This window comes from Amblyomma americanum, chromosome 1 (genome assembly GCF_052857255.1).
Source record: "Amblyomma americanum isolate KBUSLIRL-KWMA chromosome 1, ASM5285725v1, whole genome shotgun sequence".
NCBI lineage: Eukaryota > Metazoa > Arthropoda > Arachnida > Ixodida > Ixodidae > Amblyomma > Amblyomma americanum.
Window position 1 is genome coordinate 287,241,112 of NC_135497.1, and position 16,312 is coordinate 287,257,423.

Sequence of the window (16,312 nt, forward strand, 5' to 3'; positions counted from 1 at the left end):
GTTCTACGTACTATAGTGTCGTGATCGCGAGTCGCGCGTTTAATGGTGACACTGAGGGTTCATTACCTGGTGCCTTTAACACCTCTCTGCGCGGTCAGTGAATGCTGCTGCTCTGTGTCCAATGACTGAGTGTGGAGCTGCAGTCGACTCTGAGCCTGGCCTTTTTAGGGGCTGTCGCATACTCCTTCCCCATTTAAACTGCTGTCACTTGGTACGGGGTGCAGCAACGTCTGCTTGTCTTCAGAGTACTTACATTTCACAGAATGTATGTATATATATATATATATATATATATATATATATATATATATATATATATATATATATATATATATATATATATATATATATATATATATATATATATATATATATATATATATATATATATATATATATATATATAACGTAAACTTGCTTAGACGTCCGGAAATTCGGTTAGATTAAAAGGCATGCGGAACATGGGCAGTGTATACGTACACCCAGTTTAAGTTTAGGCAGAGAACATTTCTAATACAACATTCCTCTATTATTAATCATATATAAAGTTTTAATTTTGATCCCTTCACTTTGATCACATTCCTTTACGCACTTTGTATGCTACAGTGTGAAGCTTTTGCTGTTGGTTGCTGAGCAAATTCGACGCTTAAATCGTTACAAAGTTCTATATTTGCGTCCTTTCCTGCAAAACGGTGCGGTTGTAAACTTTGAGGCTTTCGTATAAAGCTATGCTTTCGAGCCGCTGCTGAGTGAAAAGGAGCAGCGGAATTGTCAAGCTGCGGCCGGCAACTTTTTTCTGCAAATCCACTGTGCAATTCCTTTTAACCTGAGGCAGAAATCAACAGATATGGTTTAATTTTATGTGATTGCTGCTGGAAAGTAGTGTCGTGTGACTGCTGAGTGGTCAACTCATGAACCTTGCGGCTGTGGCTTGTTCTCGACAGCAGAATTTCTTTTCGAATTCTAAACCTTCTATTGACCGATTACGTTGGTCCTTCCGGCTAACTGGCCTTTGTGTACCTTCGCGCTGTATCAAGGGCGAAAGTGACCTCGGTTGGCCCGCTCGGTTGGCTCAGTGGCTCCAGCGCTTTGCTGCTCACTGTGAGAGTGCGGGCTTAATTCCGGCCGCAGCGCCCACATTTCGATACATCGAAGTCGTCTGCTGATATTTCGATGCACGTTAAAGTTAGCGCCCGACGATCGAAATTAGTTCGAAGTCCTCCTTTAGAGTGCGCCTCAAAGCCGACCCCTTGACTTTATTACCCCTTGCAATAAATATGCGCGACACATCAATAAGGCTATGCCTTGTTGCCAGGGCACGACTGTTGATATAACAGCGCTTTGCTGGGTCGTTTTTGCCGTCACCGCTTCTTTTCTCCAAATCGCGAAAGCTATGCAACATCACGGCCTTCGAATCAGTCTGTCCAATTGTTCTCAAAAGCCGTCGTTCTTTCACGACTCACGAGTCACAGGAGAGGTTGCACAGCTGTTCTTTGGAGCCTTTTGTGCCGAGCTCCGAACCGCGACAGAACCTCACTTCGGAGCGATCGTGGATAAGGGCAAAAGCAGTCAGCTCTTTCTTTTCCTCTCTCTTTTTTTTTCCTTTTTAAAGCTACGACAGCTGTTTCTTGTAGCGTAAGTTTTCACCGTGGAAAATGACATTTTCCCACTGCGAGCGCTAGAATGTATAAGCGCCAGTTGCGCGTGTTTCGAGCGCCTCGTTTCAACAGGCGCCGCTCGCGCACCAGACCGAAGCATCAGCTGTGTATACGCACTCGCACCTAATTTGTCGGCGGAGGGAAGCTTTCCAGCTCCTGTGGCTAGCTTTGCTCCGGACTGACCTCAAGAGTGAGCCCCGAGCAACGTGCCATTTGACCGTTATGCGCAGAGCGACTGCGTTGCTTTAGTGCTATTTCCACGATACAAGGAGATGCGGGTTTATTTTCTTTTCTCTTTTCTCCCTTTTTGCCTTGTTACACTGTTTATATTTCGGAGCATTAACCCCGGCCTCAGAAGAAGCTCGGAAGGGACTTATCGGCTTACTGCTGTGCACGGCCGAAAAAGGAGGGAACAGGGCGATGCGTTTCGAAAGGGACGTGGTGGGAAAGCTGGAGACAACACATGCGTGTGACTGGCGCTGTCTCTATTGTCATGCCACACTTTAGCGCTATCAGTAGTCTTGTTTGTTTGTTTTTTGCCCGGGCGAGTGCAGCATAGCATAGCACGCATTTTGTGTATTTCGTCAGCACCACTGTAACGAACAATATTTAGCTCATTGGAGAGGGCAGGTGGGAGAGGACCTATCCACCAACCCACTGGCACACACTTTCAAGCAGACAGTTTTTGTGTGTGATATCTGGATCTAAAAATTAACATGCAGAAGACCAAAGTAATGTTCAACAGTCTAGCAAGGGAACAGCAGTTCACAATTAGTAACGAGGTGCTGGAAGTGGTAAAGGAATATGTCTACTTAGGTCAGATATATAGCGACCGCTGATCCGGATCATGAGAGGGAAATAACTGAAAAAATAAGAATGGGTGGAGCGCATATGGCGGTGTCTATCAGGTCATGAATGGCAGTTTACCAATAACACTCAAGAGAAAAATATACCGTAGCTGTATCTTGCCGGTACTCACCTATGGGGCAGAAACGTGGAGGGTAACGAAAAGGGCTCAACTTAAGTTAGGGACAACGCAGCGAGCCATGGAAATAAAAATGATAGGTGTAATGTTAAGATACCGGCAGCGGGCAGAGTGGGTGAGAGAACAAACCCATGATAACGACATCCTAAATCAAGAGGAAGAAATGGGCTTGGGCAGGGCATGTAATGCGAAGGCAAGATAACCGCTGGTCCTTAAGGGTAACGGAGTGGATTCCAAGAGAAAGAAAGTGTAGCAGGGAGCGGCAGAAGGCTTAGGTGGGGGGGGGGGGGGGGGGTGAGATTAAGAAGTTCGCAGACATACGGCGGGCGCAACTGGCAAAGGACAGCGTTAATTAGAGAGGCATTGAAGAGGTCTTTGCCCTGCAGTGGGTGTAGTAGTCAGGCTGATGATTATGATGATGATCTACAGCGCAAACGACAAATTCAAGGCGCATCGTACATCAAAAAGATCGCGCGTAGCATGAAATGTCGAACGTGCGTGAACTCATAGGTTGCGGCGTGAAAACTAACATGAATCATTAAATTATTGTAATAGTACATTTAACTCAAACTTGGGACAGAAGTAGCGTACAGAGGGGCAAGGCGCGCGCTGCAGCTTATTTGAGGAATTCTTGTTTTCGCCTGCTTCTATTACAGCTGTACCTCCACAAAGTTTGCAGCAGCATAATTAGTCTTCTATTCGTTATGCTGTCGTCTCCGTATGCGCTGAAAATTGCGGGGCATCGAAGTAAACAAGTACACTGGAACCTGCATTGAACGAATTCGGGTATAACGAAGCATTCCTGATATCGAAAACCCGCGTCTGTGCAACTCATCAGCACACAGACTAATGATTGGGCACGTAGAACTCGGAGTGCGTCTTGCCTGCTTTCGTTCCTTCAGGCTTCTGGCGTTCTCGAAATTAGTTATGAGCGTTAGGAAATATCTCTGTTGGCATCGCAGGATGCCTGAGCGAGAAAGATAATCCCTCATTTTCTCTGACTGTGGCATTCACCAATCCGCTTGTCTTTCTACCCAGAGCACCCCCCCCCCCTCGAAAAAACAAACAAAAACAAAGGAAAAAGTAACGCGAAAACCCCGACTACTCTGTGGTCACGTTCAATGAAAACTCTCTGTGAGAATGAATGATAGAGAGCTAACGCCCTGTTTGGCAGCAGCCTTGGGTCAGGGTTTTAATTGGTCTATGACTCGTGATAAGGTCACTGGCAAGTGGCACTGGCGAGTGGTGAGAAGTGCTGGGCACGGTGTTACGTGCTCCTAAGAAACATGCAGCCTTTACTGAAACCAGAAAGACACATGCTCGTTCACACATTCTGCGACGGCGACAGCTACGATAAAGATAACAAGACGGCTTTCCTTAATTTTACTTCGCATGACGCCCCACGGCGTTTTATTGTCGGGATCGCAGTGTATATAGATGGTGACACGGAGTGGTGTCATAAAAATTTGATTATTTGTGCAGTCGTCAAATAGTGCCCCAAGTGTCGCCCTAAGTAGCGGTGTTGCGAGTTGCAAGACTAAAGTGTCCATGCAGCTAGTTAGTTGCCTAAATTGTCACTTGTGATGGGCAGCTGACCTGATTACCGATGTCTGCAGAACCGGTGATGAAGCCGCACACAGGCATCCATTGTGGGATGGATTTGCTCCTGCCTGAATAAAGGCGTCCTGTCTCACTCTTTACAGAGACGAAGTCAACAGCTCTCTCGTTCCAGACGGGGTTATCGTTTCTAGATTACAAGTGCTCGTAAGGATTCTCTTGCGGTATGTTACCTATCTTGATGTCCAACATGGGAGCTCGTGACATCCGGTGCAATCAGAACTGTCTATAGAGCTTTTCACATTTGCCTTTTTGAGCGCGGCCATGTTACCACTGGACTGCGCCAGGAGCGTTCTGACTGGCGAATTTCAAACAGGCATCTATTGCGCATGCGCACTCCAACACGCACGAGCGCTCAATCAAGCTGTGAACAGTGAAAGGGTCTATAAGTTTCGCCGATAAACTCTGCGCATATGTAGTGCGTGCAGTGCGCAATAATTTTCTCAGAAATGCGCATGCGCAAGAGTTGCCTCGCGAAGGTGAACAGAGCTATGCTAAAACTCTAGGGCGATAGGAGCTCTGCCGTGTTCACGGTCAGATACACCGAGGCAGCCCAGGTGCGTGAGCACAGGCGCGTTTAGTTTTACTGACAGCTGCATTTGCACACTCGTCAATTTGTGAGCCAACGGTTGTCTTTACTCCTGTCTTGAATACCCTTCGTCGGTACATGCTGCCTGCTGTCGAAGAGAAACGCCGCAACGGTTTGTTTCTCGTTATTCTTACTTGTATTATCAATTCGCCAGAACCGCGTATTGCCTTTCAATGTGTTCCAAGTTGTACGTGCATTCCGTTTTAAAGGAGCAAGCGTATGTAAACTGTGAGTGTGACTCTGTGTGACTATGCGACTCTGAACACAGCCCCTGGCGTTGGGTACTGCCACATAACCCATCCGGAGGCTTCACTATTTCCAGTATGGTTACACGCAAGCAAGGACTGATATATTTATTATTATTGTTGTTCTCATTGTGGCTTTCGTCGTCGTTACTGAAAAAAAAAAAGAAAAAAACGGAGAGGAAGACGTTGGGGGAGAGGGCTGCGACCTTGGCGCTGACTTCCCGCTGTTTCTCAGGCGTAAACGGAGCTCATTCGCCGCCCTGCAACGCTGGCAACCCGGTGCCGGTTTGCCCAAACCCAGCGGCCGTGAGGTCGCTCTCGCCGCCGTCTGACTCGAACCACGGGTCCGGTTCCACGGGCGTCTCTTCGTCGACGGCTGCATCCAACGTGTCCGGTGGCACCGCCAACATCGCTTCGGTCAGCGGCCTCGTGGAAGCCCCATCTGGCGTCGTGCTCGGTAAGTGCGCCCATAAATCCCGAGTGCAACGCTTCGGGTGACAGGCGCGCTGCACGTGCGCACCAGCACACACGAGCCGGCTCGGAGCTTTCTCTTCATGAGCGCTGCGGTTCGCCCCGTCTGCGTGTGCCGCAGTTGCGCCTTCGCGCATGGAATTTATGTCGGGAATCGCTGGTTTCTGAGCGGTTCTTTTCGGTCACTTTCAGAAAGACGCCTGTTGCCCTCCGTGGTGGCTCGGTGGTTGAGGCGTTCGGCTGCTCAGCCCGAGCTCGCGAGTTCTCCACGCTCGCTGCGTTTCTATGGAGGCGAAACGCAAGAAATGCTCCTGTACGGAGATAATCCGGTGCATGCGAAAGAACTCCAGGTGGTCGGAATTAGTCCGGAGCCCACCTTTACGGCACGCCTAAAAGCGCGCAGCAATGCTGTGGCACGTGACAAGCAACTTATCTAATACTCCAACATAGCATGTGTGTTCTAGTTTAGAATGACATGACTCACGCCATGTTCAAAGTTGAAACATTGTGTACAGTGTTTGAACTTTGAGCATGGCCTGATTGTATGTACGTCTTGATAGCTCTGGTACAGAGTAGGGGGAGTGCTGCTGTTCTTTCAATCGCCCGCGTCGCGACTCGAGTGCTTTTCCGGACGCGTGAGCGCGTCGGGTTTGTGCGCGGAGTAAAGAGGTTGCGTTCACTGAGCATGAAATCGAGCCTCGTTCACCCAAAGGCATTCCAGGTTAAGCACAGCCCTGGTCCTCTCCGGGTTATTAATATTAATAAATATGATAAGGAAAGAGAGAGGAGGGGGAGCAAGCGAGCGATGAACCGTGGCGAGCGTGGATAATACCTTCTATTTTTTTTTGTCCAGGGGCACGGCAGCTGAGCAAAGTGAAAAGGTTCCTGACCACTCTGCAGCAGTTTGCGAGCGATGTTTCACCGGACGTAGGGGAGCGGGTTCATGGACTCATCATGGGACTTGTCGTAAGTGAAGTGCGCTTGGAACTCTCGAGCCATGCACTAAACCGTTTAAGCGTTTACCTTGTCCATTGGAAACATGTGAATGATTGCGGTTTTGAACGCGGCACGTCCGTTTTAGGCTGTTTTCTACATCCTGTTCTCATTTCATCATCGCGCCTCATACAATAGCCTGAAATTTTTTTCCCCTGGTCACTGCTACTGAAGGAAAAGATTTTTTCTCGCAAAAAAGGTGCTTTAAATTTGTGCACACTTAGCGACAACGTAATTCGCCTTCATGCCTCGGAGCGTAGATAAGAAGTTCTTGATGGCCAGTCGCGTTCTTTTCGGCGAGACCTAGCCTTTACGTTTACCTTCCAATGAGCCCGAGATCATATCGCGGCCTTCTGTGCACTTCGTGCATGTGGTAAACACGCTGTTCTTGCATTCTCCGGCAGAGCTCCACGATATCCATCGAAGACTTTCATCACAGCATCCAAGACATCACAAACTACCCACTTCGTCCCTTTGTGGTTCCGTTCCTCAAGGTAACTTTTGTCCTTGGCTCGCTTCTCGCATTTTAGATGACCGCACGCTGTGTGCTCAGATCACTGCTCCTTTATCGAAGTTGCTGCCGCGATGGTTTTTTTTTTATGCAGCACTTAAAGCAAACATAAAGTCTTTCATAAACATTCATATGCGTAATAATATCTCCATTTGACGCCGCAATTTGTGTGTTTTCATTAGAAAGCGATTGCCGCCTTCATTGCAATAAAGTCTCGAGCAAGCGCAGCCTACCTTTTTGGGCGATTATTAAGCGCTCCCTGTTTTCCACCAGTCAGGTACCAGTTTGCGTGGGCGCACTGTGAAACGTCTGCATTGTTGCGTCACAGCGGCTTACGGTTTTCGCGTCACCGCTCTGCTGAAGATACAAAAAAAAATACTGGAGGGTGTTGTAAGCGGTTGATGGAGTACGTTCCTAAGGCGCTTATCAGCGCCCAAGCTGTTAGGACGACTCACGGGATGTTGTGGCCCTGTGTACGTAGTCCGAGCGTGTAAATACGTGTGTACTGACGGCCAGTTGAGCTCTTTGTTCGTAAATAACCCCCACACTAGACGTGCACAAGTATCGCAGCCCGTATGCCCCCCCCCCCCCCCCCCCTTTTTTAAGACTAACCACCGTTTTTTTTATTTCCTGTTCTAAAATTATGTTCACGCTCACGAATATACGCACAAACGGTACAGGTAGTGCGCTTTTCGACGGATACCCCACTGCAGCTCCTGTGGAAGTTAGCGCGCTTATAAGAAAAATAGTTTCATTTACATTTTGCAAGGAGCGCAGCTTCTTCAAGGAAAGCAGACGCGTACGCGAATGCGCAAAGTTCACTATTTTTCCTTGCACTAAACAAAAGCCATGTGTACTAAACGGACTGCCGTTTGCGCAAGGTCTTCAACCTCTTTGGAACTCATCTGCGTGTATGACGTCATTTATGTGTCTGCCTATTGTTAGCTTGCGATTGAAGATGTGTATTGCTCAGTGGCGTTTGTTGCTTGGCCGGCCATCACTCACAAAACTTTGTTATCACTGTTATATGTGTTTGTGAAGAAAGAAACGATCCACCCGTTGCTGCAAACATCAAAAATAGCTAAAGTTAGGTCCAACAAAATGCTCGGTACCATAAGTTGAAGAATGATCGAGTGCGGAGCGCCTTACGACGTGTGCAAACTGTATACTGTGCAACCCTGCCGCCCTCACATGCTTTCTCCTCGGTGATTGTTTCGAGCATCTCGCTGTTTAAGTTATCCGTTTAGGTTAATTAATTTAGATTAATTATGTGATATTGACTGCAAATTTTTGAAGAAGGTTGGGACATAACATTTCATTATAGTACAACCAAAGATAAAGCATAATTGGGAAGTTTCATATTGCTCGCGTGCGCGAAATTAAAGTCCACAGTTGAAGCGTTGCATCGAAGCGAGAAGAGCTTGCCGGGTAAATACGTGCCCTTAGCCATACGTTGTCGGCGCGCGGGGACAACTACTTTCCCAGCGTTGTGTTCATTTTGCTTTGACCGCCGGAAAGCTTGGAATTGCAAAGATTTTCGGTTGTAATTTTTTTTTCATAGGGCACTTCGAAGACTAAATGCTTGGCAGTGCGCGAGAACATTAAAAAGTTCGGTTTAATTAATGTTAAATCAGTTGTTTCCTATATACTTAAGACACCCTGCACAAACACCTTCGCGACACCTTGCTTCAGTTGTCAGCTCGCAACGCTGACAACCTTATTTCTGTTTTTACTGTTCATGCGAGCGATCGAGCCTCATGTTAAAGCATGCGCTATCGACACATCTTTCGTGGCGACTGAGAAACGGAAAGCTTACATCTGAAGCGTTTAAATCGGTGGCGGTTGGAGAGCACTCAACTGCCGCGCACGCGGACCGTTGTCGAGAGCGGCTCACCTGAGCGGGCTGCTTGTGGGCGCAGTCGCACCTTCCGCTGCTGCAGACGGAGCTGGTGCACTACGCGCGAGCCGCCAAGCAGAGCCCCGCGCAATACCTTCGCCAGCACGAGCAGCTAGTGCTGGACCAGCCGGGCGGCGAGCCGTTCGAGATCTTTCAGCCGGACGCCAAGGAGGGCGCCCCCCTCAAGCGGAGGACGCCCCCGGACGGGTGAGCAGTCGACCCGGGGGCTTTGTTGACTTCATCTCTGTCCTGAACCAAGTGGCAAAGTGGATGCGTCAGCGAGAATTTTTTTGTTGTTATTCGGCTTCACCGACGGCTTAGCTGCTGTGCAGAGAAAACGACTATACAAAACGTGACGGATGAGCTTTTTCAGGCCAGTAACAGACGCCGGTACTTTTTTTTTGCAAACAGACCCCCACTTCTTCAAGATATATATATATATATATATATATATATATATATATATATATATATATATATATATATATATATATATATATATATATATATATATATATATATATATAGAAAACGTAAATGAGGGGCCCGTTTGACAAACTTATGAAGGGAGCCAACAGTCACCGAAACCAAGGTGCATAGGGGAACGTTATTATTATTATTATTACTATTATTATTTAATGTGTTGTGCTTATCAGTGGGATAATATTACTTAGATTAATAAATCGCTTAATAAAGAAAATTATATATATATATATATATATATATATATATATATATATATATATATATATATATATATAAATTAAGCAGGAGCAGTGCAGATAGACGTGCAATGCTGGTTGCACAACTGCTGCAGCTGCAGATATCCATTTCCGCAAGGTGCTCATAGAGAGGTGCATACGTTGAATCGTTGAACGAAGTAGGGATGGTAGTGTTTGTTACGTTTCACTCCCTTTCTGACGAATTCCGTTCCTATCGGGAGCTCAAAGCCTTCTGCCTCGCAGTTGGCCGCATCAAGTACGTCGATAGGTTTCAAGTGACTGTTCGCCAACGCCGGCTTCTAAATTTTCCCACTGCAACCGGAGCACCAACGGACGCGCCCTTGTTAGGAATCTCCCGCCTTAAGTACTAATCTCATCCTGTAGGCGCCAGCACTTTCGCTGCGCCTATAGGATTGTTGGCTGCGTAACGTAGACCTTTCAATGCGATGGCATGTAGAGCTGTCGTCCCACCAAAACCCCGCCACGAAGTTCCCTGATCGGTCGAGATGATGTTGACTTCACAGGTGTCACCTGTCCACAAAGGGCCAACCACGGAGCACCACCCGCTGGAAGCAGATTCAAATCAATAAATACAAAATGGATTACGAAGGATTACGCGATAGCATTAAAGGCCCCGTTCTCGAGAAAAGTCGGCCGTGTCTTGAAAAAGCGCCATTGGTCGACAGAGTGTTGACATGAAAAGCAAAGCAGATTAGCTTAAAAGGAAAAAAAAAAAGGCGGTCACGCGGAATCCAATGGCTGTCCTTTGTGTGGCTACCTGGGCACGCTACCTCTACACCACTGAGCAGCGTTCGACAAGATGCTGTCGCGTTGTAATCTTAAGCGCACAGGTTAAGCGCCGTCTATGTTTTCATCGGGAGCCAACGTGCTAGGCGGTGCTTTACCACTTAGTCCGAACCATTCAGCCAAAGCGGCATGGACCGGCAGGCAGGTATTGTGGTGCTGCGCAAAGACACCGACGAGCAGGATTGAAAAAAAAAAGAGGGATCTGTCCCTGGTCGCAGTGAAGTCACAGAGTCCCGGCCCAATGTGTCGCGTCCACGGGGCCTCGTCCGATGGCTCACAAACTGTGCGCAGTAGCCTTAGAGCGCAGGCTCTGACCCTGGGCTTGTCTCTCCGCAGCCGGCCGAAGGAGAACGGCCACGCGGCATCCGCGGTCGCCGCCGGCGCAGCGGTGGCCCTGGACGAAGGCGGTCCCCCGGCGGCCAAGCGCCACCAGCCACTCTCCAGCAGCCCCGGAGCGGCGCGGCTGAGCCCCGGGGTGGGTGGCCACGCGGCGCACCCGCCTCCGGCCGCCTTCCGCTTCGAGGACAGCTCGGCGCCGCTCTTCAGGGACCGGTACGACCGCTACGACCGGCTCGACAGGGACTTCTACAGACCCTGCTACGGTACGTGACCCCCGCCGGGCGCCTTCTCGAGTCAGCGGGCTTCCGCTTCACCGCACAACTCGGTGGCCGCCCATTCGGCGGTGGCAGGCCCCGACAGAGAAGCCTAGCCTGCGCGGCTGCCGTTGAGATACCGGCGTTGCCATCTGGCGAGCGACCTCTGCCATGCGTTGTGAATGCGGACCAAGCGGAGATAAGAAGCTGCACGGGGAGGAAAAATTCCCGAAATTGTGGGCTAGCGGGGCAACTGCTAGCATTTTCCTTTTACAAAGCTCTTGCCTACTATGAGGCCGCATTTCTTTATTGATCTCTTTTTCTATTCTTTATTTTGAGCCGAGATATCCCAAATGTTTGCCGAGATCGAACATGCTGATGCTATAGATGCAAATGCCAGCTTTGTTTGATGAAGGAAACTGCCGTCATGTTTAATAAACCGCGCTTGCAGTTCACCGTTACAGGTCGCCTGTGCTTTCACGATACGCCGTTGTTGCGGATTGGTCGCGATAAGCCGCGTCCGGCGATTGTCTCCCTTTTGACCTTTTTTTCTTTTTGACCTGCGCAGGGATGCTGCACAGGGACTACCCCGAGGAACGGGACATGGAAGACGAGTGGAAGAACATCAACACCGTGCGTATCTTTTCTTCACGCTTAAACGTTCTGGCAGCAGTGTGTCCGAGGCAGGGAAACAAGAGAGATTTCGCACTTTTCTAGCCAGATTTTATTTTTTCTTCCAACTGTCTGCTGCGAGCGTATTTCCTCATTGGAAGGCATGTGAATTAAAAAAAACATAATTCTGAATGCCTTTTAAATGCCTCACCGCGTATATGCTGATTTCGTAATTTGTTTTTGAAAGTATTTTATCCGCTTAGTATGTAATCAACGATCGGTAGTGCGGTCACATAAGTTCACTCATGCGCAATTCCCACAATGCTTCTGTAAACATTGACAGTGGTCATCGCCTGTGTTCATGCGTGCGGTATTTTTTTATGCTTTCACCTTCACATTCAAGTCTTTATTCCAGCGCTCACTGGTGTATAGAAGCTTTCGTTCATTATTCGGACAATAAAGCTAGCGCTAAAGGAGACTTGTACCAGCGACGGCTTTGAAGCAGACGCATTTCTGACCGTGGTTGTGGCATAAAATGAGAACTTTGTTGCGCGCTAATTAAGCATGCATATTTATTGAATCCACTATATTACTGTATACGTGATAGAAGACAATGTTTGATTAGGAAGTTGTAGCACATTAAGGAAAGCACCTGCGATGTTTAGCCCTGCTGAACCATGGCAACGACCAATAGCAGGCGCCCTTTGGCCGTGCCATATGCGATCACAGCGATTATTGTTTTCGTGGATCGCTGGAGAAAAATGCAAGTGCGTTCACAATTCCGATATAATATCAGAATAAGAAATGTTACATGCTTCTTTTGGTGTTGTACTGGTTTTTAATTCCATCGCGATATGTATTTGCAGTCGACAGAAGGTGGAATAATTTATCCTAATGCAGGATCATGGTAATTAAAATATAAATAGAAAATCTTCCTATTATAACCACTGTCAGTCAACAACTTTTTGTTATATTATGCTATCTTTGGCACAGTGCAACAGTTTGTTTAACCATGCCTTTATAGTCACAAGTCATTTCGTGTGCACAGCCGATCATATTTGGGAAGAAGAGCACTGTTGTCTAGGTGTACTACGCTTTGCAGCAAAGGAAGCGAAACGAGACCATAGCTGCTTGCGCCCTAAATGGCGCCGTTTTGATGCTAGCCATGCAGACAAGATAGATCGACAGGGGCTTTCAAATTTCACCACCTGTGCTCCGCGTGTCAGTCTCGCTTGGTCAGCGCTCTGTACTCAGGTGTTTACAGCGAGCGAGCATTAAACTTTGATGGCGTTGAAGTAGTAATATGACCAATAGTGCAGATACTGGCAGCGATGGGGAAATTCGAGCACGTATCCTGCAGTATTGGCGAGTTTCACGGTATAGTGCGGGCGCCTCAAGGCATCCAATATGTGGCAGAGTTGTGGCGGACTGCTCCTGGAGTCATGCAGGCTTGGTAGCATAGCTCTTGATTTAAGATTTAGCGACAAACTCGCGCTTTTTTGTGCGACCTCGTGCGAGCGAAACACGCTTTTTGGTCGAGAGCGGAAAAGAAATAAACGAAAGATAAACAAAAAATAGCTGTCTGGCGTTTGAAAACAGCCCGCGTGAAAGCGGAGCGGAGTCACTGTTGCTTGAGTTTTATCATAAACTGCGCCCTCTGGCACTTATGAATTTTATCAGCCATGCGAATCTTTAAATATTAAAATATACTGATAATCGTGCATGCAGACTAGAAAGCGAGAACAAGGAGGTCGCCTTTTTCTGTGCTCTGTCTTCTCGGAGCAATTAACCGCTCCTCGTGTTCGAAATTTGTCCGTAAGCAGTGGATGGAAGGCGCATGCAGTTAATGTAAGGCCGCTATGATTTATTTATTTTCTATACCTCAATGACCTCGTAAAATTCTTTTCGTCAGATTCTATTCTATTCTTGCCACCCACCGGTCTGTCTTGTTGCAGAGACATCGGGGGTCACGGGGCGATTAAGTGCTGAAATGATGATATAAAGAAGATGGCTTTAAATTTGTTTTTATTTATGCTTATTTTTTAAGGAATTCGAATCAGATCATTACATCAGCCTTGCCCCACTCTCTGTGGGTAACAAAGCACCATACCAGCATACATGCATGCCGTAATGAGGCCCGCGATTACAGAGGCCGTGCTGCACAAAACTCATCCCGCTTGAAATGTGCCCGTCAGTCATGTGTGCTCAGCGATGATTCATAACAGATGGCGTCATGTATTTACATAGGACCTTCTAGTCCAGGAAGGCCTTCTCCCACTTTGAAATGTAGGCTGAGTTCACGATAGGAACTGCGTTTTCACGGCCCCGCAAGCGTTCCACTGCAGTGTGAAAATGGCCTGTTCCAATGCTCTTTGTATATATTGCCGGCACGACAAAAATCACGCCATGACGCTCAGAGGCTTTTCTATCGCGTTATCGTGCAAAGAGCCATGCAACAGCGCTTTTAAAATGTATTTTTTCCGCAAAACTGTAACAGCAACGTCTGAATATACTGGCGAAACACCCTCCGCGCACGCCGATCCTTCGTGACCTAGCTCGCGGCGCCGCCGCAGCGGGGCGTCGATTTCGTGCAAATCACCAATAGGCAAACCGCGCTGAGTGCGTTAGGTGTGTGTCCTGCCCATCTACTTGGTCCCCTGTGTCCCCTTCTATGAACAAATGAAGAGCATTAACCGCTAATTGTAGCCCAACGGTAGGTCTTTAACCACGAGTGCTAGTTTAGTGCTTGTGCCGGAAGATTTTTGCAGTGGCGCGAAATAATAAGCGACCAGTTGCCATTCCTCGGGAATTTTATATCCATTCAGTATAACAATTACGGGTTTTTTCTATAGTTCCCCAGCCAAGGCCAAGCTATCCTGTCCCTGGGATGTGATCGTATATCCCTGCCGTGACCACAGCCACGCGAGGACCGTAAAGCGAGCGCGGTTGTCGTGGACTTGCCGACATTACATTTTCTGGCGGGCTGTCGGGTGTGCAGATGCTCAACTGCATACTGGGCATGGTGGAGAAGACGAAGCGGGCCATCGCCATTCTGCAGCACCGCAGTCAGGCGGAGCGACCCGACTTCTCGGCGTCCGTGTGGACGGGAAGCCGGCGCCACCTGGACGTCGATTACGACCTCAAAAAGCGGGACCTCATGGCCCACTACAAGTCGGCTGCCGAGATCGACAGGGTCTCCGAGGTCCGACGCCGTGCAGGTGAGCCGCGTGAGCGCGACGATCTTATGCATTACACGGACTTACAGGTCTCATGCCATCTTATTCCTTATCTGCGACAGTTGTGGCAAGAGCGCAATGCCGGAGGCATATTGCGCTCCATTGCTGAAGGAGTGGCAGTGTTATGTCTAGCGCAAGAGCTCACACCGGTGCCTTAAAAAAAAAAAACGACTATCGTTGGCCGACGACTTGGCTTCTTTCAAACGACGATGTCCGAAGTATCGCTATAAAGGACGGCTGCGCATCACTGCGGAGCTACTTACAAATTACGGGATTGCGAGGCACCAGACATTTGCCGCTAATGCAGCGTTTTTGAGAGAGTGGCCACGGTCGTTGCAGAAACGTTCATACACTTTTCAACGTTTCCATCGCTTGAACATTACGAGGTAAAAGGCGCGTGTGACGATCCTGGTATCCGCTGGTCGTGCGGAAGGCGACATGTCTGCGTGCACATCATTATTTCGGTACTTCGTTCATGCCCGGCATTGGTGTCCCCAGATGCAAATAGCCTGCGCGATAAGTTAGTCAGAATGCCACATTGACTTTGGAAAACAAAACCATGCTGCTATTCGGGGAGTACGTTTGTTGTCCTGTTCTAATCTTTAATTTGGAAAAGCTAATCGAGGCCACTGGCAGACCTTCCAGAGCTGTAAAATGATGCGAGTTGAGGCGCTAGAAACAAGCGACTTTTTCCCGCCCCACATCGGTAAAATCGCTCCGATAGGCGTAGCGCGTGCCGCCTCGTTCTGCAGCGAAAACACGAATATTGCCGGGCAACTCGTTCGCGTTTGCCGCAGCAAACCAGAGTGTGAATGGAGCGTCGGAAAAACTGTGAAGAACTGCAGTGGTGTTGGTCGTTCCTTTGTTTTCATCGATATTGTACGCAACGTATGCTTTGAACGTAAAAGCATGTCTCGGCTCGGCTAATAAACATTAGTAAAACAGGTCAGCTTGGCGTGTTTGGTGCTCACTATAAGAGAAAGAAAGCAATCATGATGCTACGTGACTAGATGTGCCGGTTTCTCGCTAGCATCGCGACGGCCATTCATTGCGCTAGCACTTAGGTTCGGCGGGAAAGACGTCACATAAAGGCGGTAAGACTCTACTTGGCGCTGAACAGAGCGCTTTCTGCCGTCGCGCGCACGCAGAGGAGGCGGTGAACGAGGTGAAGCGGCAGGCGGTAGCCGAGCTGCAGAAGGCCGTGTCCGCCGCCGAGTCCAAGGCCAGCGAGCTTGTGGCAGCCGAGCGCACCAAAATGGAGCGGCTGCTGGGCGAGGCGCGACGCCAGGCCGCCGAGGAGGCGCTGGCTGCTGTCAACCACCAGGAGGACTCCACCGAGGTGAGCCTCCGCCGAACGCCGCGTGCGCATGGGACCG

The 16,312-nt window shown here is 48.6% G+C and overlaps 1 protein-coding gene across 7 annotated transcripts in view; it reads left to right on the forward strand.

Annotated features, from left to right (window-relative positions):
• nvy (CBFA2/RUNX1 partner transcriptional co-repressor nervy) overlaps window positions 1-16,312 on the forward strand; it is a 161,423-nt gene that overhangs the window by 137,178 nt on the left and 7,933 nt on the right. For all 7 annotated transcript variants that reach the window (XR_013311307.1, XM_077649498.1, XM_077649499.1 and 4 more), the window contains 8 exons: window positions 5,330-5,551; window positions 6,419-6,531; window positions 6,963-7,052; window positions 8,989-9,173; window positions 10,832-11,097; window positions 11,657-11,721; window positions 14,699-14,918; window positions 16,085-16,275. Coding sequence is in view for 6 of the 7 variants with exons in the window: in XM_077649498.1 (XP_077505624.1) it covers window positions 5,330-5,551; window positions 6,419-6,531; window positions 6,963-7,052; window positions 8,989-9,173; window positions 10,832-11,097; window positions 11,657-11,721; window positions 14,699-14,918; window positions 16,085-16,275 (1,352 nt within the window). In the remaining variant the exon portion in view is untranslated. The remainder of the gene's footprint in view (window positions 1-5,329; window positions 5,552-6,418; window positions 6,532-6,962; window positions 7,053-8,988; window positions 9,174-10,831; window positions 11,098-11,656; window positions 11,722-14,698; window positions 14,919-16,084; window positions 16,276-16,312) is intronic.